The 10971-nt window shown below is 49.7% G+C and overlaps 1 protein-coding gene across 1 annotated transcript; it reads left to right on the plus strand.

The window, feature by feature from the left end:
* Window positions 1-1593: 1593 nt before the first annotated feature.
* On the plus strand, window positions 1594-10684 carry Sox11 (SRY-box transcription factor 11). The gene has a single exon (XM_046441187.2). The coding sequence runs from the start codon at window positions 1653-1655 to the stop codon at window positions 2979-2981; it is 1329 nt and encodes a 442-aa protein (XP_046297143.1). The 5' UTR covers window positions 1594-1652; the 3' UTR covers window positions 2982-10684.
* Window positions 10685-10971: the final 287 nt, after the last annotated feature.

The raw sequence follows: 10971 nt of genomic DNA on the forward strand, positions 1-10971 counted from the left end.
AGCAACATGGATTGCGCTGCTCGACACCATCCACCCCGCGCACTGCCGCCCTTCCAGCCTCCCCACCGCTGCACGCACACAAGAAATGTTCTGCCTTCAGACTCGAGTGCACCTTATTTCAGCTTTGGTTTATGTCGCTCAGCTAAAACAGCAAGCGACCCAGAAGGCTTGCTAGCTCCCGACTGCAAGATTTCAGGACGAGGTTGCTGGGGAGGGCGTTGGTGAGCGACGAAAGGGGAGGGACAAAGAGGAAGAGGAGGGCTGGGAAGGAGAAAGGGAGTCGGGGGGAGGGGCGGAGGAGCGGCGAAGGGAGGAGAGCGAGAAAGGGGGAAGAGCGAGACCCTGACAAGTGACGCAGGGGGCTGGGGGGTGGGCTGCTGAAGCCTGCTGGTCCCAGTACCCACTTCGGAACCGGCCTTGCCAGAGGCCAGACTGAACGCGAGGACCCGGCTACAGCCAAGCCCGCAGACCGTTACTCCGGCCTCCACCCAGGGCGGGGCGTGCGGGGGCGCGGCGCAGCCCAACCCGCACGGCGACGTCTCCAAACACTCCCGGGAGGGAAAGCAGACAGAGAAGAAGGACAAAACAAAACAACAACGTCAAAAAAAATGCACCGGCGAGGGAGCATTCAGACTCTCAGGCTTTAAATTGATTTCTTTGCTGTAGAAAAAGAGAGAAAGGGAAAAAGGAGAAAAGAGCCCACGTGCCATGAAAAGGTTGTTGTGTTAAAGCGCCACCTTCCGCCGGCCAGGCACACAGCGGGTTTTCTCGCGCGGGCTCCGGGCTGCGGCGCCCCGAGCAGCACAGCCCCATGGGGCGCTCCGGGGAGCAGCTGAGCTCACACGGGGGAGCTGGGCACCCTCTGTCCAGACTGGGCGCGTGCCCGAATGCACGCGGGGAGCGAGGTGGCCCAGTGGGCTTGCACTCTCGGGCCTTGGGTGGAGTGGGCACAAAGGGGCACTGGGCCTTTCCTCAGACCCTCTGTTGGCGCCCCGTTTCGCCCCAGACCCGCCTGCTCTCCGCGGTGCGGTGCAACGCTCGCGAGCATCCCGGGGAGAGGTGCATCTGTGCACACACGCGGATTTTTTAAAAATAACATATTTCTAGACATGCCTCCTCCTACCCCACCGCCCCCATCTTTGCAAACCAGCCCTGAGGGCGGGGTAAAGGGGGTGGAGTCACGGAGTTAATAAAGGAAGATGGGCGGAGCCGGCTCCCAACCATTGGCTGCGCCGGGGAGTGATGTCACCCATATGACACCCTGATAACTAGTTGAGAGAGAGCCCTCAACTTTTTGCAGAAGGAGCGCGCGCGATTGGGAGTGTCTAGGGTCCGGCGCTTGCGGCGGGAGCCACAAGCAGGAGAGAGGGGTCCCGGGCTGCCTCGAACGCCGCCGCCGCCACCACCACTACCGCTACTGTCCCTCCGGTCCCGGCCGCAGCTACAAACGAGCGGGCGGCCGTCGCCGCCGAAGCAGCCGCAGCCGCTGTGTGCAGCCTGGAAGGGGGGACGGGGGGGAGGGGGGGAGCCGCGGACGCGGGGCGCCGAGGACTTTGCAACTTGCCCGGGAAGGTGGAGGGGTGGGAGGGGGAGGGGGACCTCTGCACGAGACCGAGTGGCCCGGGTTTGAGCGCCCAGCTCCACAGCGGATCATGGTGCAGCAGGCGGAGAGCTTGGAAGCGGAAAGCAACCTGCCCCGGGAGGCGCTGGACACAGAGGAGGGCGAATTCATGGCTTGCAGCCCGGTGGCCCTGGATGAGAGCGACCCGGACTGGTGCAAGACGGCGTCGGGCCACATAAAGCGGCCGATGAACGCTTTCATGGTGTGGTCCAAGATCGAGCGCAGGAAGATCATGGAGCAGTCTCCGGACATGCACAACGCCGAGATCTCCAAGAGGCTGGGCAAACGATGGAAAATGCTGAAGGACAGCGAAAAGATCCCGTTCATCCGGGAGGCGGAGCGGCTGCGGCTTAAGCACATGGCCGACTACCCCGACTACAAGTACCGGCCCCGGAAAAAGCCCAAAATGGACCCCTCGGCCAAGCCCAGCGCGAGCCAGAGCCCGGAGAAGAGCTCCGCGGGAGGCGGCGGCGGTGGCGCGGGCGGCAGCGCGGGCGGCGCCAAGACCTCCAAGGGCTCCAGCAAGAAATGCGGCAAGCTCAAGGCCCCCGCGGCCGCCGGCGCCAAGGCCGGAGCAGGCAAGGCGGCCCAGCCGGGGGACTACGGCAGCGCTGGCGACGACTACGTGCTGGGCAGCCTGCGCGTGAGCGGCGCGGGCGGTGCCGGCGCGGGCAAGACGGTCAAGTGCGTGTTTCTAGATGAGGACGACGAAGACGACGAGGACGAAGACGAGCTGCAGCTAAGGATCAAGCAGGAGGTGGACGAGGAGGACGAGGAGCCGCCGCACCAGCAACTCCTGCAGCCACCCGGGCAACAGCCGCCACAGCTGCTGAGACGCTACAACGTCGCCAAAGTGCCCGCCAGCCCTACGCTGAGCAGCTCGGCCGAGTCCCCCGAGGGCGCGAGTCTCTACGACGAGGTGAGGGCAGGCGCGACCTCCGGCGCTGGGGGCGGCAGCCGTCTCTACTACAGCTTCAAGAACATCACCAAGCAGCACCCGCCGCCGCTCGCGCAGCCCGCGCTGTCGCCCGCGTCCGCGCGCTCGGTCTCCACTTCGTCTTCGTCCAGCAGCGGCAGCAGCAGTAGCAGCAGCAGCGGCGAGGACGCCGACGACCTGATGTTCGACCTGAGCTTGAATTTCTCCCAAAGCGCGCACAGCGCCAGCGAGCAGCAGCTGGGGGGCGGCGCGGCGGCGGGGAACCTGTCCCTGTCGCTTGTGGATAAGGATTTGGATTCGTTCAGCGAAGGCAGCCTGGGCTCCCACTTCGAGTTCCCCGACTACTGCACGCCGGAGCTGAGCGAGATGATCGCGGGGGACTGGCTGGAGGCGAACTTCTCCGACCTGGTGTTCACGTATTGAAAGGGGCGCCCGGCTTCTCGCTCTTTCTCTCGGCGGGTGCAGGGTTCCTTGGGAGGAAGTCATGGTGGTCAGGATAATGATGATGATGATGATGATGATGATGGTGTTAGTGGTGTTTAATGGTGGTGGTGGTAGGGTGGGGAGAGAAGAAGATGCTGATGATATTGATAAGATGTGACGCAAAGAAATTGGAAAAGATGATGAAAATTTTGGTGGAGTTAAAGTGAATTGAGTAGTTTTTATATATTTTTCCTCTCCTTTTTTTTGTTCCCCCTCCCTTCTTTTATCGTGTCTCAAGGTAGTTGCATACCTAGTCTGGAGTTGTGATTTTTTTCCCCAAAAAAATGTGTTTTTGTAATTACTATTTCTTTTTCCTGAAAATCGTGATTGCAACAAAGGCGGAGGGGACGGGGCGGGGGAGGGGAAGGAGGACCCGCTCCGGAAGGCGCTGTTTGAAGCTTGTCGGTCTTTGAAGTCTGGAAGACGTCTGCAGAGGACCCTTTTGGCAGCACAACTGTTACTCTAGGGAGTTGGTGGAAAATTTTTCCCCCTTAGGAGATCTTAAAGAACTGGTGATTTTTTTTTAAAGCAAAAAAAGAAAAGAAAAAAGAAAAAAAGGGACCATTGCAACTTTTTATTTCATTTTATTTTTTTGGAGGGAGAAAACTGATGTCTTCTATGCATCCGATTCTTAATAAAACTGCAGGGAGCTTGAAAAAATGCAGACTGTACAAACGCTTACAAAAAAAAAAAAACTGTGAACTGATTTAAGATCAGAGTTTACTTTTCAGATCAAATTGTTTATGGTTTTACAAATGTGATTTCTACTTGCCAACTTTTTTTTTGTAACTTGTTCCCTTATACCTCCTTGATTGAATACCAGACAGCCTAGACCTCAGTACAAAAGGTATTGAAACATTTTTGATACATAACAGACCTCAGTCTTTTTTAAAAATTAATATATTTTCAGGCGTATTTTTGTACAGTGAAAAGGGAACATTCTTGCTGTGTTTTTTCAGTAAGACTTTCAGGCACTTCTTCCCTTTTGATTTCTTTTTTTCCTGATTTTTTTTTCTTTTTTCTTCTATTTTTTTTAAGCATGCAAATATGTTGGTACGTTATGTCCTGGTTTAAAAAGGATTAAAATTTTTAAGTAATCCTTGCATCTAAAGGCCTTGTGGTTTAAAAAAAAAAAAGCAAAATTTTTTTTTGTACAGCTATAGTAGAGATTTGTTCAATATTTGTAGGTAAAGATTTATTGAAAATGGCGATATAGACCTCAGAGCTGTTACCTAGTTTGAAGATTGTATGTACTGTACTATGGTAGGAGTTTATGTATCTCATACGCTGTGCTATGTGGTGGGGCCCCAGGTGGAAGGTTTGAAACTGGATTCTCAATTTTTAGCAAAAAAGAAAAAAAAAGGCACATAGTTTAAAAAGTTTCTCATTTTGTGCAATATAATCTAAATAAAGTACAGACCATCTGCATATTTTGTAGCAAATGGTGGCAAAGCAGACTCAATGCACTGTCGACATCATTGCCTGTTTTTTTTTTTGTTTGTTTGTTTTTTGTTTTTTTTTTATTTTATTTTATTTTTTGTGCTGGAAGTCTGTATCTTGACAATTTAATAAATCAGCTGGAACTGATAGAAATTCACATCTCCCATAGTCTCTATGGAAGTCAAACTGGAGGTCCTGTTGTCGCAGCGCATTCGGTGGTGAGGCTGTTGTGTGCGCGGATGAGGGGTAGCAGAAGAGATTTTTTTACATTTAGAGTGGTTAGGCTGAAAAGTGTTCAATTGGCAGGCAGAATTTTTCCTCTTCCTCCCGCTAGTTGTGCAAGACAGGGGAAGAGTTTTCTCTGCCTTCCCTTTCCTTGTCCCCACCCCCACCCCACCATTTCCTTTCTCACCTCCTCCCCTCCTCCCAGCCCTTCAACCACCCACCCCCGCAGGCAGGCGGGCTGCGCGGAAGGCTCAGCTGCTGGCCGGGGAGGGGCGCCTTTGGAGAGGACGGGATTGCCAGCTCCTTGGCTCTGGGTCATGCGCTGGCTAGGAGATGGACGTTCTCTGCGCGGGTCTGCGTACCCGTTGTGCGTCGCGGTGACGGCCGCCCTTGGGCAGCGAGCTTTCTGCGTGCTCCGATCCTCTCCGCTCCCCTTCAGAGGGTGGAGACAACTGTTTCTAGTTTTGAATTTTTTTTTTTACGTTGCATCTTTGCGTGTGCGCAGAGGTGAAGCTGGTGGCGAACAACGCCGCTGTTCTTGATCTCTAGCTGTGATGAGCAAAAGGGGGTGAAGGTTGGGGAGAAGGTGTCAGTTTCGGCCTCCCCCCCTCTCCCCTGGAACCATGGAGCTGTGGGGGAGCTGAGGATGGAGGACGCCTAGGGGCCTCAGGGCGCGGCGAGGTAGACGTAGCGAGCGAGCGGGAGCCTGGCGAACGAGGATGCGGCGGGTTGGGTGGAGGGACGCAGCACGGCCACTGTGCGACGCGAACCGCGACCTGAGTGCCCGTGTGGACTTGACAGCGGCTAAATGTAAGGGGGCCAAAGGGCAGAGCTTCGGTACCATTTCTGGCTCTCCTTGCCCCGCCGCCGTGAGCGCTGGGGCGCATGCCGCTGCAGATTCTGCAGGCGCGTGGGGATGGACACCCGTGCTGGTGACTCCAGCCCCTGGTAGGAAGGGGAGCCACTGGGCCGTGGGGTGGGAGGAAGGGAGAGAGCAAACCCGGGGAGGAAACGCCTGCCGCACCCGCGCGCCCCGGGCCTTCACCACGCCTGCCCTGTGGGCGGGCTCTTAGGCCGCCCGGGAACCAGCTCCCTGCGGGCCCCGGCGAGAAAGGTGGCTCCGCATCTTGATTGTTTTCCCAGAACGGCCGACTCGGGGCTCCGAGGTTGGCGGCGGAGCGGGCACGATCCACAGAGCGCGCGCTCCCTGCTCTCTGGGGACCGTTTGCCTGGCCAGCCCAACCCCATCCCCTTTTCACACCCGGATCTGTCCTGGAGCCTTGCACAGGCCCTGGCTGGCAAGAGTAACCGGGCACGCGCGCCCCGGCCCCTCTTCGGTGCCTTCACCTCCTCTCCCTGGGGGCCGCGCGGAGGTAGGCGGGGAGGCGAGTAGGGGCCCTGCGCGCCAGCCACCCAGCTCAGCTCCCCGAGCCGCGGCGCCTACAATGGAGGAGGTTTGCAGTGGCTAATTGAAACTCGGTGCAAAATCACTACGGCTCTAACCTACTGAATTGATTTACCAAGACCTGGCCTTCCATTTCGTTGAGATTTGGTGAAACCTAGGGGAAGGGTCCGCACTGTAACCGGAGCTGCTGAGCCAAAGGGGCCCCGCGCCCGGCTCTCCTCCCCTCCCTCTGCCCTGCGCCTGGCGCAGCCCCTCCCCCTCCGCGCCCGCCGCGGGCTCGGGCCTCAGCGACCTCCGGCGGCTGCGGGCGAGCCTCCCCGCCCCCACCCGGGATGCGCGGCCAGCGGCTGGGGCTGCGGACCCACGGATGTCTGTTCGGTGGCTTCTCCTTTCCGTGAACCTCAGATTGCAGTAGTACTCTTGGGAAAAGAAAGGGCTGATGGTGCTCAGTTCGGAACTCAGTTTCTCAGTTGTTTACCGCGTTCTCTCCTCTCCCCCAAATGGTCGACTAATGTAGCCGTCGGTGGGACATTTGTTTGAGCCACGAATAATTCAACCAGCGGTTTACAGTTGACATTTTCTCTTGCTGGTGATTTTACGTGGCGGCCCTCTGCTGCAGTTCTAAAACTTACTGAAAACAAACGCTTTTATAAGGCTGATTCTATGTATTTGGCAGATCTTGAAATTTTGCATGTGTTTTATGTTTTAAATATAGATGAATCTTGGGCATTTTCTGTGGTGAGGCATAAATTAGTGATATGTAATAATTTGACTTAAGAATGGAAACACGATCACGACTTTTTTTTTTCCAGCTATGTGGCCGAAGTTTTGGTAGGAAAATAAGACAAAAGTAGGTGGTTGGCGATTAAAATTAAAAACCTATTAGAACTCAGGACAGGCGCTTAATTGCGCTTTTAACAATATTTAAGGCTGTTTTTATGAATGCATTGTGAAAATCACTCCAGTGAATTCTTTCTTGAATGTCTAGAACATAATATAATACACAAGGTATTCTTGCCACTGGATAGGTTTCAATAAAGGTTTAATTCCACTCACCCCACCCCACCCCTTTTTTTTTTTTTTTTTTTTTTTTTTGTCTCTTAAGTAAGTCTTCTTTTTAACTGAGCATTGACAGAATATCTTGAAATGGTAACCAAGGGGTGGGGTGGTTGTCCTGTGCACAGCAGCCTTGCCAGTTGGGTATCCTGCTGTTGATAACTAGTTCACAGACCGAATGCATTTTATTAAGATTTCCATCTTTAAGAATTTAAACCAGCATTCTCTTATTAATTATTGCTATGGAAATACTTTCCAGTTCTTACACTCTGATATGCATCCCTTTTATTAAAAAAAAATGCTAATAAAAGGCAGTGTACTTAAACTGTGCTTTGCAACTATTATGTATGTTATGAATGACTACAGTCACTGGGCAAATTATTTGTAGAATGATTATCCTTTAGCTAGAAAAAAGTCATTGCAAGTCTTGGGCAGAAATGTTTCTTTTTAATGTTAATCAAGGGGAAGTGATTTGAATATGCATGCATGTAGCAGTCAGGATGATTTAGGTTTTTTTTTTTTTTTGGTGAGAGAAAAGACTCAAAAGGCAAGACTTAGTTTTTCTCTGGGAATCTCAACTCATCTTGATACTTGTATGGTACAAGAAATGTACATTTTTCACTTCAGAATTTAAATGAGTTTTGCCCAAGGAATCTGAGAAATAAAACAAATAAGTTGCTCTATTTTCAAGTAGTCATTCAATATAAATATATTATATCATTCTTAACTTTTTTATTCTCTGATATGGTTAATGATATGTATATTCTTACTTTTTCTCCTAATGGGCATATGTATCTTTGTGGACACTTTGGAGAGAGGTTTTCTTGGACTCTCCCATTTATAGAATCTTTATACTCTTTTACTGCGAGGTCCTCTGCTTTTAACAGATTTCTGAGGCAACTATATTTGTGCTTTTTTCTTACGTAGGAAGACCAGCGAAAATAGTTTACTGAGTTGTCGATTTTATCAGTAGATAAGAAACTTTCTTTATTACAGTTTCAGGGAAGATTTTTTCAGGATATTTCTCAGTTATTCTAAGGGCCAAATTTTATAAAATTTCCATTAGGAATGTCAGTTTCCAATACCCTTTGTATAGCCTACGGCCTGTGGGGATAACACGAATGAGCCTTACGTGTCCTAACACAGGAATTTACAAGTTCCCAAAGCAACCGTCTCCACGTCATAACTCCTGACATGCTTTTCTGAGATTGGGCTTATTTTAATTACCGATTCTTTCTCACTGTTCATTCTATTTGATTTATTCCACCGAGTCCCCTTTGATTTGATGATCTGAAAAATTCTGCTCTTTGATAACAACTCAGGTTTTGGGTTTCCTCCCCCCTTTCTGTGGAGCCTGTGTTTTCCAACCACAATAAAAGTTAAACCGAATGTAAGAGACCACACTCTCTTCCATTTTCCTTACTGCTGGCTTTTTTTCTTGATTTTAACATACCTTCATTGTTTTCCATTGTATTTTTTTAACACTACCTATATCCATTAGCTGCCTAATTAGTTTATCTATTCCATGTGGATGCAGTGAGTTTATAAGAGAATTTCACAAACAAGTAGTTTTTTAGTGAACTTAAAATAAACAGAATTTTAAAGGAGACCTATTTTTATACTCAAGAAAAGCACAAAAGTGCAGAAAGTATAAAATGGCTTACAAAGGGAAACATAAGTTCATAATGTTCATGTATAAAAGTAATAATTTTATCGGTAGAGAGATTCTTTCCAGACCCAGTACCTCTGTCGGTGCACAGATAGGATGGTTTGACACTGTTTGGGGACTTCTGGTCGCTGCAGTTGAAAACAGACAACTTTGTGGGCAAAACAAGCCACAGACAGCAGCAGGGCCATGTTGAGAGGTGGCTCTAAGGAGCAACTGCTGGATCAAAGCAGCCTGGATGTGCACATGTGGAGGCTTCAGTCTCACTGTTTGATCAAACTTCTTTTACGCAGTCACGTAGACTTGATTTTCTCTCCTGTAAAAAATGACAAAATACAGCAATATGACAACAAGTTTGAAGACGTATACAAAATAGAAATTCCTCCAGGGTCCTCAAAGAGATTTTTTTAATGTGACGGTTATTTTACTAGAGAGGTTACATTCCGCCTTCTCAAAAAGAGCAACTGGAAATAATCACATACCATAGAAAGAATTTTGATCAAATGGATCTTGACAAAGGGCCCTCTATCACATTTTTCTTCACCCAGTTTATGTTCACAAACAGTACGCCTCATCCCTCGGGTCACACAGGGAGACGTTGTACGCCACTGTCCTCGGTTTCCCTCTTGTGTACTTTTGCTCTTGTACATATGTTGTGGGTTCAGAGTCTTTTGCATTTGTTCTGTGACACCTTTGTTTGAATGGACTGTTTTAAAACGGAGGCCTGTTTTTCAGGTTGGGGACTCCTAGTGGCCATGGTGTCCTGCAGTGCTCCGAGGCGGCCACCAGGACAGGCGGTCTGAGCCGTCTTCAGCATGACACTGTTGGGCCACACAGGAAACTGACTTTCAGAGCCACTCCAGGTTTGGGAGCGGAAAGCCGCAAAGCCCTTTGTGTAGAAGTCTGAGTGGTTTGTGGGGGGGACCTTTTAGAGTTGCATGCCGGCGCAGGGCCTGGCGCGGGGCCTGGTGTGGGGACAGAGAGGGCCGAGCTACCTGAGGCAGTGCGCTGGAGCACGCGGTGTTTGATAGCACTAGGGAAAGAAAATGCATGGCAAAGTTGTGTCTTCGGGTAGACTATCTAGCATGCGGAGTTTAGTGTGTGAAACAGTGTATGACATTGCTGTATCAAAGTTGTAAAATTAAGCATTATTTATTGAAAACTATGTATTTTTTTGTAAAAACCTGATCACATAGAGAATATCAGTGGCTTGTGCTTGTGCTTCAATCGAACCAGCTTCTTGACCGCCCTCCTTGGTATGCAGTGTTATTGCTCAGGGTTGAAAATAGTACACTCCAATGTCTCTTTTGCAAGAGCTTTTCACAGAGGAATACACTTGTTCAAAAGACTCTAATAAAATTGTGTGATCAATCTCCACTTGTGGTTCTACGTGACTTTTCTCCAGTTCTGCATTGGATAACTACTGTCTAACGCCTAACGTGTTGTCTACAAGCTGAGGTTGCGGCCAGGCTGAAGAGGCCTGCTGGCTGGGCACCCAGCTGGGAGTGGATGCTCTGGGCAGGTTGGAGTTAGAGAGCTGGGAGGAGCATGGTGATCATGGCTTGATATTTTTATCTGGCTGATAGAGTGAATAAAAGCATAGACCAAGTAGAGAAGGGTAGGTTAATATGTTCTGTCAGAAATGTATGAAGTAGAAGATGAAGGAAAAATATCAGGGGCAATTGCTGCTATTGAATTCAATGCCAGCAAACTATTCCTCTGTGTCTTCTTCTCTCTTTCTCTCTTTTTTTTCCCTCTCTTTCTCTCTAAACAATTTACAGTGTAAATGTATTTTGACATAGAAATCATTCTGTATTGAGATTCTTGATATAAAATGCTTTTATGAAAGCCTGTAAGTGATCCTTGGAATTATCAGAATTTTTTGAAAGATGTGTTTACATGGTGAGTGTTTGTTGTATATTAAATTTGGTTTTGTAGAAACGATTGTGTTGTATTGTAACAAATTTCGTAGTGCACAACTAACACAGACCACTCTGAGGTTCTTGGTTATATCGATTTCCGCTACAAGCCAAAGAGAGGATCAGACCTATGTATGGCAACTCTTTCCAACAATTATATAAAGTATTTTTTACTTCAGTAGTTTCACTTCATTTTGAATATTTTTAGGATGTCTTCCT

This window comes from Marmota monax, unplaced genomic scaffold (genome assembly GCF_021218885.2).
Source record: "Marmota monax isolate L192 unplaced genomic scaffold, Marmota_monax_Labrador192_F-V1.1 WCK01_AAM20220418_F8-fsc00010, whole genome shotgun sequence".
Lineage (NCBI taxonomy): Eukaryota > Metazoa > Chordata > Mammalia > Rodentia > Sciuridae > Marmota > Marmota monax.

What these genes read in the sequence shown, in the direction of transcription:
- Sox11 (XM_046441187.2), top strand. Translation starts at nt 1,653, where the DNA reads ATGGTGCAGCAGGCGGAGAGCTTGGAAGCGGAAAGCAACCTGCCCCGG.